At 34.3% G+C, this 20,286-nt stretch overlaps 3 protein-coding genes across 10 annotated transcripts in view; 1 reads left to right on the top strand and 2 right to left on the bottom strand.

The window, feature by feature from the left end:
- Positions 1-1,346: 1,346 nt before the first annotated feature.
- mfsd8l1 (major facilitator superfamily domain containing 8-like 1) lies at positions 1,347-9,239 on the bottom strand. Of its 2 annotated transcripts, none has more exons than XM_052589261.1 (12): positions 8,768-9,239; positions 7,527-7,712; positions 7,033-7,095; positions 6,844-6,963; positions 6,556-6,635; positions 6,168-6,474; positions 5,049-5,122; positions 3,744-3,957; positions 3,537-3,659; positions 2,486-2,616; positions 2,315-2,400; positions 1,347-1,664 (listed from the first exon to the last, which is right to left on the bottom strand). In XM_052589261.1, the coding sequence occupies exons 1-11, from the start codon at positions 8,841-8,843 to the stop codon at positions 2,320-2,322; spliced, it is 1,455 nt and encodes a 484-aa protein (XP_052445221.1). In that variant the 5' UTR covers positions 8,844-9,239; the 3' UTR covers positions 1,347-1,664; positions 2,315-2,319. The 2 variants fall into 2 exon arrangements, with proteins under 2 accessions (XP_052445221.1, XP_052445220.1); XM_052589260.1 differs by having other exon boundaries at positions 1,347-1,753; positions 8,768-9,236.
- A 702-nt stretch (positions 9,240-9,941) lies between these two features.
- On the bottom strand, positions 9,942-14,095 carry polr2h (RNA polymerase II, I and III subunit H). 3 transcript variants are annotated; one of them, XM_052589263.1, is made up of 6 exons: positions 14,025-14,095; positions 13,678-13,774; positions 12,685-12,768; positions 12,506-12,599; positions 12,175-12,258; positions 9,942-10,425 (listed from the first exon to the last, which is right to left on the bottom strand). In XM_052589263.1, exons 2-6 carry the CDS (start codon positions 13,748-13,750, stop codon positions 10,308-10,310), a joined length of 453 nt encoding a protein of 150 aa, XP_052445223.1. In that variant the 5' UTR covers positions 13,751-13,774; positions 14,025-14,095; the 3' UTR covers positions 9,942-10,307. The 3 variants fall into 3 exon arrangements, with proteins under 3 accessions (XP_052445223.1, XP_052445222.1, XP_052445224.1); XM_052589262.1 differs by having other exon boundaries at positions 13,946-14,093; XM_052589264.1 differs by having other exon boundaries at positions 14,074-14,092.
- Positions 14,096-14,639: 544 nt separating this feature from the next.
- The window catches only part of LOC127987279 (lisH domain-containing protein ARMC9), a 38,562-nt gene continuing 32,915 nt past the window's right edge, over positions 14,640-20,286 (top strand). For 2 of the 5 annotated variants that reach the window (XM_052589530.1, XM_052589527.1), the window contains exons 1-6: positions 14,640-14,804; positions 16,079-16,164; positions 16,264-16,389; positions 17,379-17,549; positions 17,799-17,954; positions 18,190-18,282. In XM_052589530.1, coding sequence (XP_052445490.1) covers positions 16,090-16,164; positions 16,264-16,389; positions 17,379-17,549; positions 17,799-17,954; positions 18,190-18,282 — 621 coding nt within the window. In that variant the 5' untranslated portion in view covers positions 14,640-14,804; positions 16,079-16,089. Of the gene's footprint in view, positions 14,810-16,078; positions 16,165-16,263; positions 16,390-17,378; positions 17,550-17,798; positions 17,955-18,189; positions 18,283-20,286 lie in introns of all 5 variants that reach the window. The other 3 variants (XM_052589528.1, XM_052589526.1, XM_052589529.1) reach the window with 2 other exon arrangements.

The following is a 20,286-nucleotide window of genomic DNA, read 5'->3' as shown; positions in this document are numbered from 1 at the left end:
TAATATAGTTTAAGCACAATAATAAAACATATAGTATACATATAGCACTAAAAAACAAATCTAACATAAAAAAAAAATAGCACTAAAAAAACAAACAAATCTAACATAAAAAATTCATACAATCTTTAAACAAATATTGTCTGGCCACATATTGTAAGTGCACACTTAAATTATGCAAATGCACAAAACAAATTATGACACATATTAAATATGTTATATTTCACAAAATCATAATACACAAACTAAAATGTCTTTCTTATATACACATTAAAGAGTAATGTTTTGTTGTATAGTAGCGATCGCAGGATCATTCAGGTCAGCTGGTGCAGATGAGACAATGGAAGTAATGAGTTTACTGCAGATTCATAAATATATTGTCTTTTGTGGGTTAATGACGCCGTCTAGTGGTTAGTTTGTGTAACTGTATTCTACAGTATTTTAGTAATATTGATACAATACGATATTAATTTAAATATATTACTGTATTATTTATTATATTTGTTTTTCAGTATAGTAAATGTGTATGTGCCTAACATTATTTTTAATGGGATATATACACATACACACCAAAAAAAAATGTTGAAAGAAATGAAACCCTGTCATGCTGAGAGAGATTGCACCATTTAAAAAATTAGTTTATAGGTCTTTATGAAATTAAATCATTTTGATAAAAAAAATTTTTAGGTATGACACTAAATTTTAAAATAATAATAATAAATTAATAAAATTTAAATCTCTAAAAGATTTCTGACTTTTGTCTTGCAATTCTGAAATTTGAAGTCAAGCCACCTTATATATATATATTATTTTTAACAATACAGATTGTGTCAAAGAAGCTTAAAAGCATTAAATAGGAAAATAGTGTATCAATAATGCAAAATGACAACAGTAAATAGACAAAAGTCACAAATATGAAATAAAAAGTCTCAGTTAACCCATTTAATTTTTTCATTGTGACAGAAAGGTCAAGAATTGCAAGACACATTTACTGAAACGTAATGGGGTTATGTATTGTCTTATTTATAATTGATATTAATGCAGCTCTGGTACTTTGTGCATAAGGTTTATATATATATATATATATATATATATATATATATATATATATATATATATATTGTAAGTAGCAGCAATCCTATAAAGTTGAAGACAAAAAAAATAATAATTAAAAACACAATCCTAAAGCTTTCGAACACAAACAGCCTCAGCATCACTTCAAAAGCACAAGTAACAATATTCTCTTTTATTAAATAATCAGTCAGCAACATTATATATATATATATATATATATATATATATATATATATATATATATATATATATATATATATATATATATAATTTAGTCCTAAACTAAACGCATTGATCTCTTTATTAATATAAAAGCATTATAACGCACATGAATGGATTTTCCCTCAGAATGTGGCCTTCGTTCTTCGTCCTAAAACATCTCCTCTACAGGAATTTCCACAGGAAATAAAGCAGAAACGTCCTTTTAAAGAGTCTTGGCCCTGATCAGAGCCCTGCACAGAGCAGAGATGAAGACATCCAGAGATTTATCCATCGGCCTCGCGCTTGCTGTGTTGGTCTTACCCGCTCCTGATGTCTCCATTCACTGCATTTATGTCTGTTGCTGCGGTCAATCCAGATGATGTCCACTTCAACTGGAGTCAAACACAGATGGATTTCTCAAGATTTATTGAGTCAAATGATTCAGCTCACCGACAACAGCACAAACTAGTCGATGGCAAACCTACAAACAAGGAAAGAGCACCTTGCCATATTATATACATTCACACACACACATACAACAATAAAATACAGCTGCAAGCAGTGATGACTGGGGTTCAAGCACTTTAAAGCATTTGAGCAAACATGAGACATGGAGCAACCTTTCTGTTAATTATTGACCTGTAGAGTCCAGAGAAATGTGCTGCAGTGGTTTCCTGAGGTTAAGCAAAAAAAACCTGGGACAAGTTCGCAAAAGTAGTGTTTTTCTTAACACTCTTGATTAATTAACAAACGATTTGGTCGACAAACAGATGCAGTTGTAGTCATTTGATATTTTTGTCCTGTTATAGCGCCACACAGTGGCCAGACTCTGATTTTTGATGTGACCTCAGGTCTTACATATGCATATCAAGTTTGGTGTAAATATCTCATCCTGTTCAAAAATTAAAGCCAATTTTGTAAAAGTGGCCTCCGCCCCTTTCAAACATTTCGGTGTCCCTTTGACAAGGGAAATCGAAAACTAAACTTGATCGCTGTAGCGTCCCCTATAGCCTAGCCTCTGTAATGTTTATTCTTTGATTACCTGCGTCAGTCTTCAGACTCAGTTCCTGTGGGACGGTCTACAGTTTCGGGCGCCACCAGCCGCTCGTACGACACCACCATCATGATCTGTCGATCACAGAGATGTCTCAGAGTGTTTTCATGCTCTCATGTGTGCACTAGCTCACGGTCACACGTGTGCATCTGGACTCACCGTGAGCAGGGCCAGCAGACCCATCATCAGCCCCAGCATTACATACAGGTTAAAGGTCAGACCACCCGCCCAGAGAGGCCCGAGAATGGTGGCCAGTCCTCCGACAGAGCGCCGAATCCCCTGACTGAACCCTGAACAAACACAGGCCTGAGCTTCAGCAAACACTGACTTGGAAACCAGAAAAACTAGAAACGTCTGTTGCTTTGTATGTCACTTGAAAAGCCTGAGAGTTATTTTTGCGCAAAGGTGCGGTCACTAGGGAAGCTTGTTTGCACCACTGAATAAAACTGGAAAAACTGCTCACAATTCTGACGCTTTTTTCTCACAATTATGAGAAAAGTAAGAATCGCAAGATATAAACTTACTAGGTCAGAATTGCCAGAATAAAGTCAGAATTGTGAGAAAGTCAGAAATGTAAGATGTAAACTTGAAATAGAAAACTGTCAATTGCAAGAAAGTTTAAATTGAGAAAATAGTCAAATGTGAGAGAAAAGAATGCAAGAAAAATGGTCAGAATTTGGAGAAAGTAAGAATCGCGAGGAAAAGGTGAACTGTCAGAAAAATTTCATAATTGCGAGAAAAAGCCTACATTTTTTGAAAAGAGCAGAATTGCGTGAAAAAAGGTAATTGTGAGAAAGGTGAATGGTCAGAAAAAGTAATAACTTCCAAGATATAAACTTGCATTTGCGAGAATAGCCAGGATTGCAAGAAAAAAATTAATTGTCAGAAAAATTCAGAAATGCGAGATATAAACATGCAATTGCGAGGAAAAATTCAGAATTGCGAGAAAAAGTCTGAGTTGTGAGAAAACAAAGGTCAGAATTGCAAGATCTATCACACAATTCTGAGCGAAAAGAGGCATACAGGCACTTTTTTATTCAGATTAGCAACATTTGCAATCCATTGCTAATTTCCATGGCAAATTCTTTCCAATTCGCTTGGATTTTCATTGACAAAATTTTGCTAAAGAATGGTAAATGTGAGCATGCCTCAAGTGTTCTGACTTGTTTCTAGACACATGGTAAGCTGCTACTATGTTCTTAGGACAAACCTTGCGTCTTCTCTGATGTAATTTTGGAGAAGAGAGACACCTGGGCGACTGCCACAAAAGGAAGGCCCAGGACCTGAAGGAAAACACCTATGATGAACTCCGCCAACTGCCACGCAAATCCACCTGAACCAAAGAAACACATGTGAGCCGTGAGGGATTTTAGAGCTTATAAGCACAGCATCCAGAGTTGTGTGCGTTCTTTCTTACCCTGAGGATTGGCCAGGAAGATCAGGCACCAGACAGAGGAGATATTGCAGAGGATGAGGCCGACAGCCAGCACCACTCGCTCCGCCACACGCTTGCTCAGCCAGCGCACAAACAGGAAGCCAGCGATCACCTCCACGCCACACAGACAGTACATGATGCTGTTCTCCAACTCGCCAAAGTTAAAGAACTTCTGCGTCAGAGGAGTCACCATCGTCTGGAGGAATGATATTATCAAACTCAATATTGCACGTAAGAAATTTGTCATTTGTCAAACGAAGTAGTGCAAGTGATTTCCACCAGATATAAATGTAAATGCCTTTTATTCTCCAAAACAATTCCTGAATTTTAACTGAATAAAGAAAGTGGAAGCACAATTGTACTTCAAATGTTAATTTAGGTAAGAAGAAACAAAAATGTAATAATTTAAATGTTTTAAATCTTACCTATATGTAGCATTTCATTTAAATATGTTTCATTATTTTTAATAAATTAACTTTAATTCTATGGAAAGACTTTGTGATGGAAGTAAAATTTGTTTTGAAGGCATGATGACAATTTTCAGGTTTGCCGCAAAATGTAATATCTAAATTAAATTATCCGAATTAATTTTATTTAAATTAGAAATCTTACTGTGAGTGGATAATTCAAATATTTGTTCTAAATCCTCTGTGCATGCAGTGAATTCAATTTAATTCAAATGTAAATTAAATCAAGTTCCAAATCAAATCAACTAAAAACCAAATTGTTTTGAATTCCAATATATAGAATGTTCGGCAAATTTAAATTCAAATTCCAAATTAACCTTCTGTGAATTGGATTTCAAATTCAAATTCCAAATCAAATTAAGTCAATTTCAGTTGCAATTTAAATTCCAATTTCGATTAATTAAAAATCCAATTCAACATTCTGCAAAGTTTAGGGCAAATTAAATTAAATTATCAAATCAAACCAATTCTAATTTAAAGTCAAATTCAAATCTATTTAAATTGCCATTCAACATTCTGAATAGTGTGGCAATTTAAAATCAAATCAAATTCAATTCCAATTCAAATTCCAATCAAACATTCTGTGGAGTGTGTGAAAAATTTAATTCAAATCCAATTCAAATCAAGTCAAAATTCAGTTCAAATTCATCCAATTTAACATTTGTTGGCAGGTGTGGTCTATTCAATTTAAATTCAGACACATGAACTAACAGTGTCAGTTATTAAATTCTTAATTTTAGGTGTGTGTGTGTGTGTGTGTGTGTGTATATGTGTGTGTATGTGTGTGTGTGTGTGTGTGTGTGTGTGTGTGTGTGTTCACCTCCAGAGCTGTCTGATTAAACAGTGTGATAAACTGAGCAGCCAACAGCACAACCACCTCCTCTCTGATGAACTCTGGAAGTAGAAACAATGAAACTCACAGGTTACAAACCAAACTCATTTCCATAGAGAGTCTGAAATATAGATTACAATCACCTGTTTTTATTAGATCAGTCAGAAAACACTGAGATATGTCAAACTAGGTTTCCAGATTTGGTTTATATCAAGTGAACTCATCTGAACATGTGGTGTGTGGTGTTCAACACTACCAAGCATCTTATAAGTGAAGGTTTTAAGAAGAGTGTTTTTTAAATAAAGCAGCTTTGAAAGTCTAAAAACAAATTCTTTGGCAATCCTATTAGTATACTAAGAAGTTGCACGGTTTACTTACAATATTGAATTAAAAAATAAATAACATTTTAATAGCATAAAGGTGTTTTTAAATTTCAGTCGGCTACACTGAAAATCACCTTCTATTCCAGTGTTGTTAAGACATTTTGTAATAAGACACAAAATATGTCCTATTTTCAGCTAACAAGGCTTCCTTAAAGGGGTCATATGACGATACTAAAAAGAATATTACTTGTGCAATACGTTTACGTGGTTTAAGGTAAAAAAATAAAAAATAAATGAAAATTATATTCCACATATTGTAAATAATTGTTGCACCTTTCTGAAACGCGTCGATTTTTACAAAGCTCATCGTTCTGAAAAGCGAGGTGTGTTCTGATTGGCCAGCTATTCAGTGCACTGTGATTGGCTGAATACATCAAGTGTGTTATGGAAATGTCACGCCCCTTACCATATTTGGAAACACAGCGCAGGAAGCTACAATATTACAGCGAGAAGAAAAGTCATTTCTTCTTTCTTTGCGTGAACATTTGGGCGGCGTTATGCAAATCTCCCCACACAGTGATGTAGACATGTGGGGGCGTGTTTAAACAAAGTGTTTTAGGAGGACTTGGACGAGCCTTAACTTTTATAAAGATGATCTCTTTGGGTTTGAGACTTTAGTCTTTGCATTTTTAGGGATCTTATCGATGCACAAACAGCTTGTAACGATCCAAAGACAAAGTAAACTTAAAATCGCATCATATGATCTCTTTTCTTTTGCGCTCACCTCTGCTGGCACTGAAGTTCTTGAAGGGACTGGAGCTGACCTCCTCGGGGGGAGGTGAAGGCGGAGGGGAAACATGGGTCACATCTCCGTTGGCCACTGATGAGGTTCTGGACTTGACGCTGGTGACCGTCCCGTATGAGCCAGTGAGCTCGTTGGGCCCAACCAAAGGTTTTCCCTCCTCTTCCTCCTGCTCCACCTCCTCCCGCTCCACTCCGTTCCTCTGACGCGTCTCCTCTTGAGGAGTGAAGTCGCAGTACATGAACAGGACTACAAACTGAAGAAGGATCCATAGCAGGCACATGAAGAGCTGAAACACAACAAATATACTGTTTATTGTACGTTTCAGGTTGCTTCAAACAACGTCGACAGGAAATCTTCAGGATCTCACCCCCGGGGAAGTGTATTTGTTCACTGTAAAAGGTCCGATCTGGAAGTCACAGAGTCTGAGAAAGATGTTGAATGCAGGACCTAGAAGACAACGCAAAAAACTAAGTATGAACTAAATTAAATACAGCGAATTGAAGATGAAATATAATTATTTCTCTATTGTATTTTAAAATAACTTTTTAAGTCCAACATTAAAACATTTGCTGAATATAAACAGGTATCGACTACTGAAATGTTCATTGCACACCTCTAATTTTCATGCATGGTCTGCCATTTTATTTTCACTGACCAATGAGAAGCCCAGCTTGACGGCAGGCCATAACCGCAGCGAAAACAGTCGAACGATCCTCAGGGGCTGTATTTCTAGTCAAGAAGCCAAAGATCGATGATCCCGCACCAGTGCCAATCCCTAAAGCATTAGAAACTGGTTAAAACACAAAAATAGACATAACCTTAAAGAATTAGACCGAGACTTCACCTGCGACTAGACGACTGCAGAGCAATAACCATTTGGAGTATCCCATAAAATACATGAAGTTACCTAAAAACAGACAGAAAGAGTCTTCATTTACATGACTAAATCATACAAGATGTAGATTTCTTCATCAGATTTGGAGGATGTAGCTTTGCATTACTTGCTCAGCAATGGATCCTCTGCAGTGAATGGGTGCCGTCAGAATGAGATTAAAAACATCTTAATGATGGATTCGGGTTTTTTTTTATAAACACGCAGCTTTCTGCTTCACGAGACATATACTGGAGTGGTATGGAGTACTTGTGGATTATTATCAGCTCGTTGGACTCTCAATCTGACGGCACCCATTCACTGCAGAGCATCCATTGCTGAGTAAATGATGTACAGTAATGCTACATTTCTCTGACGAAGTAACAAACTCCTCTACATCTTGGATGGACTGAGAGTGAGCACATTTTATTTTTGAGTGAACCATTCCTATACAAGTGCAAACTTACCAACAATCTCAAAGACATTGGCGAACAGGATGATTTTTTTGGTGGCGAGTGTGCGATCTGACCAGAAGCCAAACAGAGGACCGGCGAGAAGCCCGCTGAAGCTGAACGCTGACAGGCTGAGACCAAGAAAGTACGGTGCTGCATTCAACGTCTGCAGATACCGCCATATTGTGGGCAAAATCACAGCTGAAATTAAATCAGACATACATGGATACATTATGGACACATCTGGTATTGTAACTATTAACTTGATAGCTAGTTAGATTAGTGACTAATGACAGTTCATTAACAGAGAAACTCTGTGACTTACTGTTCTGAAACAATCTTAAGAATCTCTGAGCACAAAGAGCGATTCTGGGACAGACATGTCGGAAAATGACTCGTATACAAGATGAGTTTTATTATAAACAAGAAACAATTCCATCACTGCTATTAGCAACATCACGTTATCCATTTGTGATGAATGTGACACAGTCTCTTTGTTATTATTGTTATAGAGGGGTTAGTTACATCAAGAATTGTATTGACTACTGAAACATCTGGTTACATTATTACTTAATGTTCTATTATTATTATTTATTTTTTACATTTATATGGAGTCCAAATAAAATATTAAACTAATAACAAAACATGTACCAGTAGCTTAAAGCACTGAGAATAGTATATTAAATTAATGATACATGTAATTCACATCTTGGACTCTGGGGTCGATTTGATTCAAATTAAATTTCAGTGCAACAGTTTGCAGAGCTTGTGGTAAAGTCGAGATCAAATTAAATTCCAAATGAATTTAATTTTTTTTGGAACGTGTGGCAAATTCGAATTCAGATTAATTCACATTTAAATCAGTTCAAATTCCATTTCAGTATTCTGTAGAGTGTGTGGTTTATGGAATTCGAATTCCAGTTCAAATTTTCAAAGCAATTCGTTAATAATTACTAAATAACTACTGAAACTTTTACCATAGTATTTGTATGATTATTTTATATATGTGGATATAATTTGGTATAATACATAATAAAAATAATGCACAAAAAACACCTACATTGAGTTAATGATGTGATGTCATACTGCTTATGTAAACACTAGTATGTTCAAATAATTGTGCTATGGTAATAGCGTCTGACACCATCCATACAGTTCGTATTACACTATGTGATAAAGTTATCACCAGTAGTGTGATGTAACGAATGTAAACTATTGTTTATAACACCGAGACGGAGATCAGCAGCGTAACTCACCGTACTCGATCCCGCTCAGTAAGAAGATCAGTCCTATCGTGAAGAAGGTCAGTCTCCTCTTGCGTCTATAGTCCATCTTACTCTCTTTGTGATATTTATGGCTCGTCAGAGATTTTGACCCATTTTATCGCGGCTCGTAATGATCAGGACACTGCGACCAATTACTGCAGCGCTCTCTGAATACTGCACACTACAGCTCTACAGACACAGGTCTGGACCATAGACTGTATCAAAACAAGTCTGAACCAGCGGCGCTGTGATGTAACCCGGACAGGTTTTCTCAACAGTCAGCAGCAGACAGCTCATCAGTCCGGTTTAGTTTAAAACTAGACGAGCTTTACTTGAACGCCGTGATTTTGACGCTCTCCGCAGTGGGGATGCACTCGCTGGCGTCACTACCGGTCCCCTGCACCCTGGTATTTAACATTAAAAGCTCGATTAAATTATCAAGAACATTATTTAAACTACGCACAACCGATAACAGAATCTTAATATATATAATATATATAATTAAGATTCATGCACACCATGTCTCCCATAAATTCAATCATTTTGACTATCTACTAACTGATATATTCAATGTCTTGTACTAATATATATATATATATATCGTTTGACTAATTTTTCAATTAACTAAGTAGGAATTGCAAGACACAGCTGTATAAGACAGTCACAATTACCTTTTTGTTTTGTTTTTTCTCTTCAGTGCCGGAACAAGTTTCCATAATAGTTTAGCTTTTATCTTTTGATTAAAAAAAAAATGGCCTGATTTATTTATGCATTTTTGTTTACAATTAAAAAAAAAAGTGCCCTATACTTTGAACTATAATGTAAAAGTCTTTCATGTGCGACACTATAGAGATTATGGGGGGTTAAATATTACATAAAGGCAGCTCACTGCAGACTTGTGCCATCGAGCGGTCTTGTGATTTGCGTTACAGTCCTCACACAGCTGCCTTCATGTAGTTTTAATCAGATTAAACCTGGACTCCCATTTATGTTGGGATGCAGTCTTTCCTGTTTTTTTTTTTCGCTTAGCCTATTATTTGCTTATATTCACACGGCTCAGGATGAAATTACATATGCATGCATTGGAATCATTCCCCAAGTCTCAATTACTAGCTCCCCCTCATCTTAGAGAGAGTATTTCAGACGTAATATGCGCCTCCACAGCTTATTACTAGTAAACACAATTTCTCTTTTACTGATAAACGGTTTAAAAGAAAAGAAGCATACAAAATAAAACATGTCTCTGATGTCATTAATGTGATTCTACAGGGATCCAATCAACACGTTTGGCCAAAGCAGTGCACATGCACTAGATGAAATCAGAAAGCAGTTTAACAACTGAGCATTCATTTGATTTGAATATAAAACCACGCATATATTATTTGTTACGTAATTTACCATGGGCTACAGTTTCCAGATCAGTATCCACAACAGGAAAACCTCAAAGTAAAACAAGAAAGAAATGATAATAATAAAAATCCCGTTTTCTCAGTCCATAGAAGCGAGTGTCACTACAGGACAGGAGACACAGTCAAAAAGCGAGTTTCTTCATAAGCAGATAGACCCTGGAGTCCACTTCGAAACCATGCAGATTATTAGCATCTCCCTGAAGTCGCATCAGCAGACCTCCATAAGACACATATGCAGATCTGTGCAGAAACACAAACACACAAATCAGTTTACAAACAGTGATTATACTAGAAAATAAATCATTTTACATTCAAAAATCTATTTAAAATTAAAGCGATACTCCACCCCAAAATGAACATTTTGGATGAAATCCAGGAGGCTTTTGACTGTCCCATAGACTGCCAAATAAATGACACTTTTAAGGTCCAGAAAAGTATTAAAAGCATAATCGGAATAGTCCATCTGCCATCAGTGTTCAACTATAAAGCAATGAGAATACTTTGTGTACACGAAGAAAACAAATATAACGACTTTTACATACGTTGATGGGGAGAGACACAGAGGAGACGGCTTGTTGAATAAGGTAGTTATTTTTTTGTTTTATTCATGTTCAAAAAGTTTTGTCATCGCTTCATAATGCTACGGTTGAATTTACGGTTTTATGTTACTTGGCAGTCTATTGAACAGTCACAAGTCTCCCGGTTTTCATCCTAAATATCTTAAATTGTGTTCCGAAGATGAACAAAGCTTTTACTGGTTTGGAATGAAGTGATTAATGAATAAATGTAGTAACCCTTTAATGCAGAACAACTGAAATTCCCATGAATTATTTCCATCACTTTTTTACTTCTGAAAATCACAAATTTAAAATTCTCTGTAGAGATGGAAACGGGTAAGGCAGAGAACAAGGTGAAAACCGGGAGCATGCTCCACATGGATTTTTTTTTTTTTTAAAGATATGTGTCTTGCATGCTCTTTTGTAAGTTACTTTACTTTTTTTTTTTTTTTTTTTTAGAAAAATCAAGATCTTTATTTATTCAAAATCCCATGTTATATGCAGGCTATTTAAGACAATATTGGCTGATTAGACGAAAATCCTGACCCAAAATGTTTGTCCTCAATCTCTTCACTGTTCCCACATCTCAGACCTCAAATACATAACACATTACCCTTTTTAGACATATTTTAGTAAAGAGTAAAGAAAATAGTATACAAAACTTACTAGCAGTTGCCGAGTGGTTATCGGTCTTACTTTTCATAACGGAATATAAAAAGTTATGACCAGCCTACAACCGGCCCCAATTCTTTATTTACCCTTGTAAGATCACAATACAATATTATACAAATAAAATATTATTATATCAAATATTAAATTCTCCAGGCAACATTTTAGATTAAGACTAGACTTGCTTTAGTTCATATAATTTCTGGTCGCACATTTAATTCTGTACAACTGAGCTGTCGCCTGTTACTGTTGGTGTGCCACAAGGCTCAGTCCTGGGGCCTCTTTTATTCATTATTTTTTCATGCTTGTTGGACAAATTTTTAGGAAGCTTGGAATTCATTTGCATTGCTATACCAACAACAGCCAGCTCTACATGCCTAACTCTGTATTTCCTTCATCTCTGTCAAGCTGAACAACCACGTGTTCATCTCAGAAGTATGGGGTCCAGGGCTTTTAGTTAAGTTGCCCCTCATTTGTGGAATGCCCTTCTCCAGGACATCATCAACAGTGACAATCTTCACACTTTTAAATTGCTGTTTTATTGCATTTTGTAGTTTGCTTTGTTTGCTGTTGTTACATTGATATTATAGGGAGATTTGATAAGGTAAGTGTCATGAAAGGCACCCACAAATAAAAACGAATGAATGAATGATGTGTCAAATTTGCATGTATTTAGAAATGTTAATGCAAGCAAACAAACAAACAAATAAATACATAAATTAATATGCATTCAAAAAAAAAAAGAAAAAAAAAAGAAACTCACAGTCGTGTTGCCGCTTCTGTTGAGGTTTCATCTCCTTCAATCTTATAAACCTTTCCATACATGACATAATCAAACTGATCAGCCCTGCAAAAGAACAACAAACACCATAAATTATGATTTAAAATAGCGGTTTTCTATGTGAATGTGCTATAAAATGATCAAAGCTGTATTTTTAGCATCATTCCTCCAGTCTTCAGTGTCACATGATCTTCAGAAATCGTAATATGACGATTTGCTGCTCAAGAAACATTTATCATCATAATATATGGAAATCAAATATGGAAAACAGTTGTGCAGTATGCATATTTTATGGTTATATATAGTTGTGTACCTGGACGGTCTGTCATCCTGAGGGTTGTATTCCCCATCATCTGGCGTCCCGTCCTCATACAGCGTGCTGGCGATCACCAGTCTGAACTTGTCACCTGAGCGAACGATACGCCATCATGAGGATGATAACATATCAAAACAACAACAGGAACACGACTGAAGAGCAAACCGATCACTTACCGAGATCAACGGGATAAATCTGGATGTTCACGTCAAGGATCAGGTCCATTTTGAAAGACTCACTTTCACAGTGAAGACGAGACACTAAAAACAACAAAGAAAAAAACAGTTAGAACTTCTGACATAGAATTTCATTATAATTTTTTTTAACAGAAAGCAAAATGATAAATAAGGAAATTAAAGAATTCGAATAAACTAGCGAAGAGATATTTCTTGGTCATGCTATATACTATCAGTCATTTTAAAATCCAATTTAAAATGTTTCTATCACGGGCCTCCCAAACTATATCCTTTATTGTGATTTCATAATATTTTTACCTTTATATCTATTCTTAAAAGTAGTACTTAAATTAAAAAAAATACATTACTAAATATAATTCAAACTAATCCTCTATTTAAACTTAAAAGTTAGTAATGTATTTTAATGTATTAAAAAAGAACACACTTCTGAATATGTAAATTCCACTTTAAAAATGGATACTGAAAAGCTAAATGATAAAGATTACAGTAAAAAGAATCACTTTACGCCCAAAATATTTCTTATTCAAGTAGTATCTACATAATAAAGTGTTTATATTAAAAAGCATGAGTAAAATAAAACATAAAAGCAAGTTTAAATCTATTGAATGTCATTATTTAAAACTTTATTTTGTCTTGTTTTAAGTTTTCATTTTAATGCATTTAAAAAAAATGATAATTTAAATGTACAGTTATGTAAAAAAAACCAATGATGGGTATACAAAAAAGAGCTAAAAAGATACAAATAAATATATTTTTCTACATCTTATTAATATTTTTAAGTATTATAAGTATCTTTATGCCTTTAAAGTAAATGTTACTATGAAAATAGTATATATAGAGAGATATTATATTTGATCTTTTTAGCTTGTCTTGTATATCCATTATTGGAGTATTTTCTACAAGACTGTTTAATATGTATATTAAATTATCATGCAATATATATATATATGAATGTACTAAAAACCATCTCACCTCTATCAAACTTTTTCCCGTCTGGATCGATATCCTTCACATCGAAGATATCCTCGAACAGAATTCCAGCCATTTACACACCAACTGAACTCTTATCCTGGTAACAACCAATTAAAAAAAAGAGATCAATGTCAAATAAATCTATGTTTAGCTTTTAAAAACATATAACGTTAAGTATTATGTCGATTAAACCTCATTCTGACCGTATTCTAACAGTTACAGTAGTACATCACCAATTAAATAAACGATTTGTGCAAATATTACATACTTTCTCCAGATACAATGCGCGCAAGATCGTTCCAGTTAAATATAGGGAATATCAACTGTGCAGATAAACAACAACTTTCTTCTCATTCAACACAAATATGAAACATGCCGCGAAACAATGTGCTTCACCTCTGGCCACGTGATTTACTACTACATCCGGGTCATGGCTCGCGTTTACGACGGTGGAACGTTGCATGTTTGAATATTTTAATATCAGCGAGGATATTATATAAATTATATATAAATAGATAACATTTTAATATTTCTGCTTTTGTATTAATTACCTTAATTTAACCTGAATATATAAACGAAAAATTATAATAAAAATAATAACAACAATAAATATTAACAGAGATTGGTATATTTTTGAGTAAACATAAAACTATCAAATATACATTAAAAGAAAATTTCAATCCATGCTTAGACTAATCAAATTGACTTATAAAATTATGTTGTGTTCTTAGCTTTTGTTCCGTTTTAGAAGGCTTAAGAGAAATACCATAAAATAACGAAAATCAATTCCATTTAAGGTTAGATCATTTCATTTACTTCCAAGAAACAAACCAATAATGTCCTTTTTTGAAACTCGCATGTCATAAGCAACACAAACATTTAAAAATACAAACGACTACATTTAACCACACGTAAAACTACAAAAGATTTACGACACATGTATCTGGCAACCGGCAGTTCCGTCGCAGTTGCTAGGAAAAAGCGTCTTCCTCATGGTTACATCACAGTTAGCCAAACAGCTTCTGTTTATCCGGCTAAAATCGTCTTTAGTAGCCTATCTATATCCACGGATTTGACATAAAACACAGCAGATATGTTCAGCGACGGTTGTAAATGAAATATTGTTGGTGAGGTGAGTTCTGTTGTCATATTTAAACTGTAAACTGACTATCAAGCACGCGCAGTCCAGCTAACGCAACTGTATTTATAAATGCTATCGCGTGTTTATGTGGCTCATCATTATTTACAAATAAACACGTGTCGTGTTTTTAACAGCATATGCTTGGCTTATTTTCGCATTACCAGATTTAGCTTGGAGCTGAAGAAGAAAGGAGATAAAACGTCTCTCAAGTGACTTATTTGTAAAGCAAATTTATGTGTTTTGATGGGTTTGGTGTTGATTTCCTCAAGGATTATATGCAGCCCAGCGAGCCAAAATGTTGTTAACTAGTGATATTTAGTATTTATTTATAGATTGAGATCTGATATTTTCTGTCACAGTATCCCAGTTTTAATATACAGTCATGGCCAAAAATATGGGCACCCTTGGAAAATGCGGTCGAAGAAGCCTGTGAAAATTCATCTGCATTGTTAATCCTTTAGATTTTTTTATCAACAAAATTCACAAAAATGTATCCTTTCATTGGATAATACGAATTTAAAATTCTCCAGCTGTGACCCTTGGAGAGTCTTTAGCCACTCAAACTCTTCTCACCACACATTAGGACGATACAGACACACGTCCTCTTCCAGGCAGTTTCGTAACATTTTCTGTTGGTTGGAAATTCTTAATTATTGCCCTGATGCTGGAAATGGGAATTGTCACTGCTCTAGCTCTTTTCTTAAAGCCACTTCACTAATTTGTGAAGCTCAATTATCTCAGTTAGAAATATATATACTTTGGTTTTTCTCATTTTGATGGATGATTAAGGGAATTTGGGCTTTGTTTTCCCTCCTCTTTATATTTCTGTGAAACAGGAAGCCATGGCTGGATAATTTCATGTTTATAATCACACTGGAGTGTTCAAAATTGTGAATTTGAACGGGAAATATATATAGAGTTATTTTACTAATAAAAATTTCTAGGGATGCCAATAATTGGGTCCAACGAGTATTTGAGAAAAACCTTTATTTAATAATTATATTTCCCCACATTTTATTATTATTATCCAATGAAAGGATACTTTTTTGTGAAAATTTTAAATAAAAGATCAAAAGGATTAACAACACAGATGAATTTTCACAGCTGCCTTTGATCATATTTACCAAAGGTGCCAATATTTTTGGCCATGACTGTGTGTGTGTATATATATATATATATATATATATATATATATATATATATATATATATATATATATATATATATAATTAGTAAATACGTTTTCTCTTTTTTTTGTAGTTTGTGGATCAATGAGCTCCAGAAAACCTGAAAAGATGGGTGATGGTCTGGCAAGTGAAAGTGATCTGCTGTCAATGATCAACGAGGTCAGCTTACTTACAACTTTATTTTTATATATATTTTTTTTAAATCTATATATTTCACAGATATAGACATACAGTGACAAAGTATGTAACGATTTACAGTATCTGAAGTTTGCTGAGTTTGAAGAGACAGTGAAAGTGTTTGAAAAGGAAGTCAGACGCAAAGGAAAACCTGTCCTCAAAAGTGCAGGACACTCACGGCGAGACTCCAAAACCATCGCCATTCACGTGAGACTGATTTCTTATCTCATTTATTCAATTCATTTATTTAGTCTCTTTATTTACTTTTTTCTTTTTATTTTGTTAATGTTATTGGCTGGATTTACGAAATGTTCAGAACTTTTGCACTTTTTTTATAAGAAAATTGTAATTGTAATCAATTTGATATTGACAGTAATGTTTTTTAAATTCAAGATAAGTGTACCCAGCACTCATTAACATCGTGCCATGCATTTTAGATTTTTTTTCCCCTAAAAGGTTTAGAAGTTTAAATATCAGAAATTTGTTTAAAAAATGCAATATATTTATAATTTAAGAGAGAGAAAAAACAGAGAGAGAGAAAAGATTTGTAATTACCAAACTGCTCAGTATTTGGAAATTTTATTTTAGTTAAAAGACTGAAAAACTGAAATGTACAGTTTTTATAAATTACTTTATATTAAAGGGTTAGTTCACCAAAAAATTTAAATTAGCCTGTGTTTTACTTACCCTCGAAGCATCCTAGGTGTATATGACTTTCTTCTTTCAGACAAATCCAATCAGAGTTATATTAAAAAATTATTCTGGCTTTTCCAAGCTTTTTAATGGCAGTAGGCGAGTGTTTCTGTTCAAATAAAGTGCAACCATCCATAATAAAATGTGCCTCACATGGCTCCGGGGGAATGAATAAAGGCCTTTAAAATAAAGCGAATCCATGTGTTTTTGTTAGAAAAATATCCATATTTAAAATGTTATGAACATTTGTCTCTCACCTTCACTGACTGTCATTCGCTTAATATGATTTGTTTTACTTATACTTACAATAATTATAATATAATTGTATCTTTAATGGCCCCAAGATAGCTATCAGAAAAAAAAAACATTTATGTACTTATTAATTTTTTATGTATGTATTTACAAACCACTCTGTATTTTTATTATAATAATATATTTAAAAATAAAAAGCAACTTAAAAGTTAATTCATTACTTGATAGTTTGTTTTTTTCTCCCACAATAGGACGATTTTCTCAGCTCTTTTAATGATGGCGACTATAAGGTATTCTTTGAGCTGTGGGCTAAAACCATTCCTCCGGAGACTCGGGATTTTGATCCAGTAGCTCAGAAACTGGAATTCTACTTACAAATTCATTTTACAATATACCCACTGAAATCGCTTGTAGGGAGTCACGTAAGTACATTTACTTTTGGGAATAGTAATGAAATTACCTTTTTTTTTTTTATTAACTGATTAGACAAATCTACAATGCATGTATTTTGTTTGACCAACAGATGTCCTCATATAGTAAAATATTCAAGCAAACTTCTCGTTCAGTCAAATACATGACTTAAATCACTATTTGAATGACATGTTATTAGCTTTCAGGTCAAGATGCAAAAGATTTTTTGTTAAATGTAAAAATGTATTTGTGTAATACAGGATAAAGGAGAGTTTGAAAGCAGGATCAAACATTTCAAACACTATCTGGAGACCAGAGGGGCAGCACTGAGCCAAACCACTGAATTCCTGCCGTTCTACGCCCTGCCATTTGTGCCCAATCCCACAGTACATCCGTCCTTCCAAGAGCTTTTCCAGGTACAACACACACAAGGCTCCAAAACACCAGCTGAATAAAATCATAACAAAAAAAATCTATGAAAACCAGGTTAGTTCTTAGAAAAGCATACACTAGGATGCATTTCCTTATTGGTGCATCATATTGTAGCATTTTGAAAAATAGTATTATTCTGTATGACAGATTTCATGTATACTGAGCACTTGCTTGATGCAGAAGAGTTTTTAACATGTTACTGTTTTTACTGGATCATAGGATTCCTGGGCGCCAGAGTTGAGGGAAAGGCTGGAGAAGTTTCTCTCAGTGACTCTGAAAGCTTCAAACACACCAAGACTTCTGACTTTATATGTATCCTTTTTGTGTATATTATAGGGGTGTAATGGTACACGTATTTGTACCGAAATCTTTTGAATAATTTACCGAACAATATATATCTTTTTTTTTTCAGGAAATTCAGACAAAAACAAAAACCTCATCATTTATGATGACAGCGCAAAGAGTGATCATCCCTTTCTCTTTACATTAGTTAAGTAATGACAAATAGAAATTGTATAATTTAGAAGTTAGTTTAAAAACTGAATTGGATTGAGTGCAATTTACTTGTTTGCACACACCATTCTAATTCGAGTGTTGATTATTACAGCTAAAAATAAATGGTAATTAAATTTAGGTTTGGGCTCTGTTGTTAATTGTAACCTTATAGTAATCTCAAAAGGATCCCTATAATTTAGAAGCAGAAGCTGAGATCGATTTTTAGGTCTGTAGATTTATTTTATGAGGTAAATTTAAAGAAACATTTTATTATTATTTAATTTATTTAAAGAAAGAGAAATTTTTTGTGAAAACATTGTTTAATAAAAAAAGAAAAATGTTTATTTATTTTTTTTCCTCCTGCTGTACTGAAATCATACCGAACTGTGATGTCAAAACCGAGGTACATACTGAATTACTTACCGAGGAAGGTACCGTTTATTGCAAGGCATTTATATCATAATTTTTAAATTATGATTTACAAGCCTGTGAATAATTAATACTAATGAATAGTAATTATAAAATAAAAGTAATAAAAAATGAATAAATGGTAATGAGAAATAAATAGTTATGTTATATAAAATAAAACCACTTCTTATGCAAACCCGATTGCAAAAAAAGTTGGGACACTGTACAAATTGTGAATAAAAACAGAATGCAATGATGTGGAAGTTTCAAATTTCAATATTTTATTCAGTTTATGAATAAATGTTTAAACTGAGAAAATGTATCATTGTATCAAAAATAAGTTGATTTTAAATTCCATGGCATCAACACATCTCAAAAACTTGGGACAAGGCCATGTTTACCACTGTGTGGCATCCTCTCTACTTTTTTAACAGTCTCTGGGGACTGAGGAGACAAGTTCCTCAAGTTTAGGAATAGGAATGTTGTCCCATTCTTGTCTAATACTGGCTTCTAGTTGCTCAACTGTCTTAGGTCTTCTTTGTCGCATCTTCCTCTTTATGATGCGCCAAATGTTTTCTATGGGTGAAAGATCTGGACTGCAGGCTGGACATTTCAGTACCCGGATCCTTCTTCTAAGCAGCCATGATGTTGTAATTGATGCAGTATGTGGTCTGGCATTGTCATGTTGGAAAATGCAAGGTCTTCCCTGAAAGAGACGACATCTGGATGGGAGCATATGTTGTTCTAGAACTTGGATATTTCTTTTCAACATTGATGGTGTCTTTCCAGATGTGTAAGCTACCCATGCCACACACACTCATGCAAACATATAACATCAGAGATGCAGGCTTCTGAACTGAGCACTGATAACATCTTGGGTTGTCTGACCACGGAACAGTTTTTCACTTTACCACAGTCCATTTTAAATGAGCCTTGGACCAGAGAAAATGCCTGCGGCATCTTCTGGATCATGTTTAGATATGGCTTCTTTTTTGATCTATAGAGTTTTAGCTGGCAGCAGCGAATGGCACGGTGGATTGTGTTCACCGACATTGTTTTCTGGAAGTATTCCTGAGCCCATGTTGTGATTTCCATTACAGTAGCATTCCTGTATATGATGCAGTGCCGTCTAAGGGCCCGATGATCACAGGCTTCCCGTGAGGCTCTGAGAGGCTCTTTTTCTATCCAAGTTGCCAGTTGACCTAATAAGTTGCAAATTGGATTTCCAGCTGTTCCTTATATGTACATTTAACTTTTCCGGCCTCTTATTGCTACCTGTGCCAACTTTTTTGGAATGTGTAGCTTTCATGAAATCCAAAATGAGTCAATATTTGGCATGACATTTCAAAATGTCTCACTTTCAACATCTGATATGTTATCTGTATTCTATTGTGAATAAAATGTAAGTTTATG

The sequence above is a fragment of the Carassius gibelio genome, chromosome B22 (genome assembly GCF_023724105.1).
Source record: "Carassius gibelio isolate Cgi1373 ecotype wild population from Czech Republic chromosome B22, carGib1.2-hapl.c, whole genome shotgun sequence".
Taxonomy (NCBI): domain Eukaryota; kingdom Metazoa; phylum Chordata; class Actinopteri; order Cypriniformes; family Cyprinidae; genus Carassius; species Carassius gibelio.
Note: the sequence above shows the minus strand (reverse complement) of the source record. Positions and strands in the feature narration are given on the sequence as shown.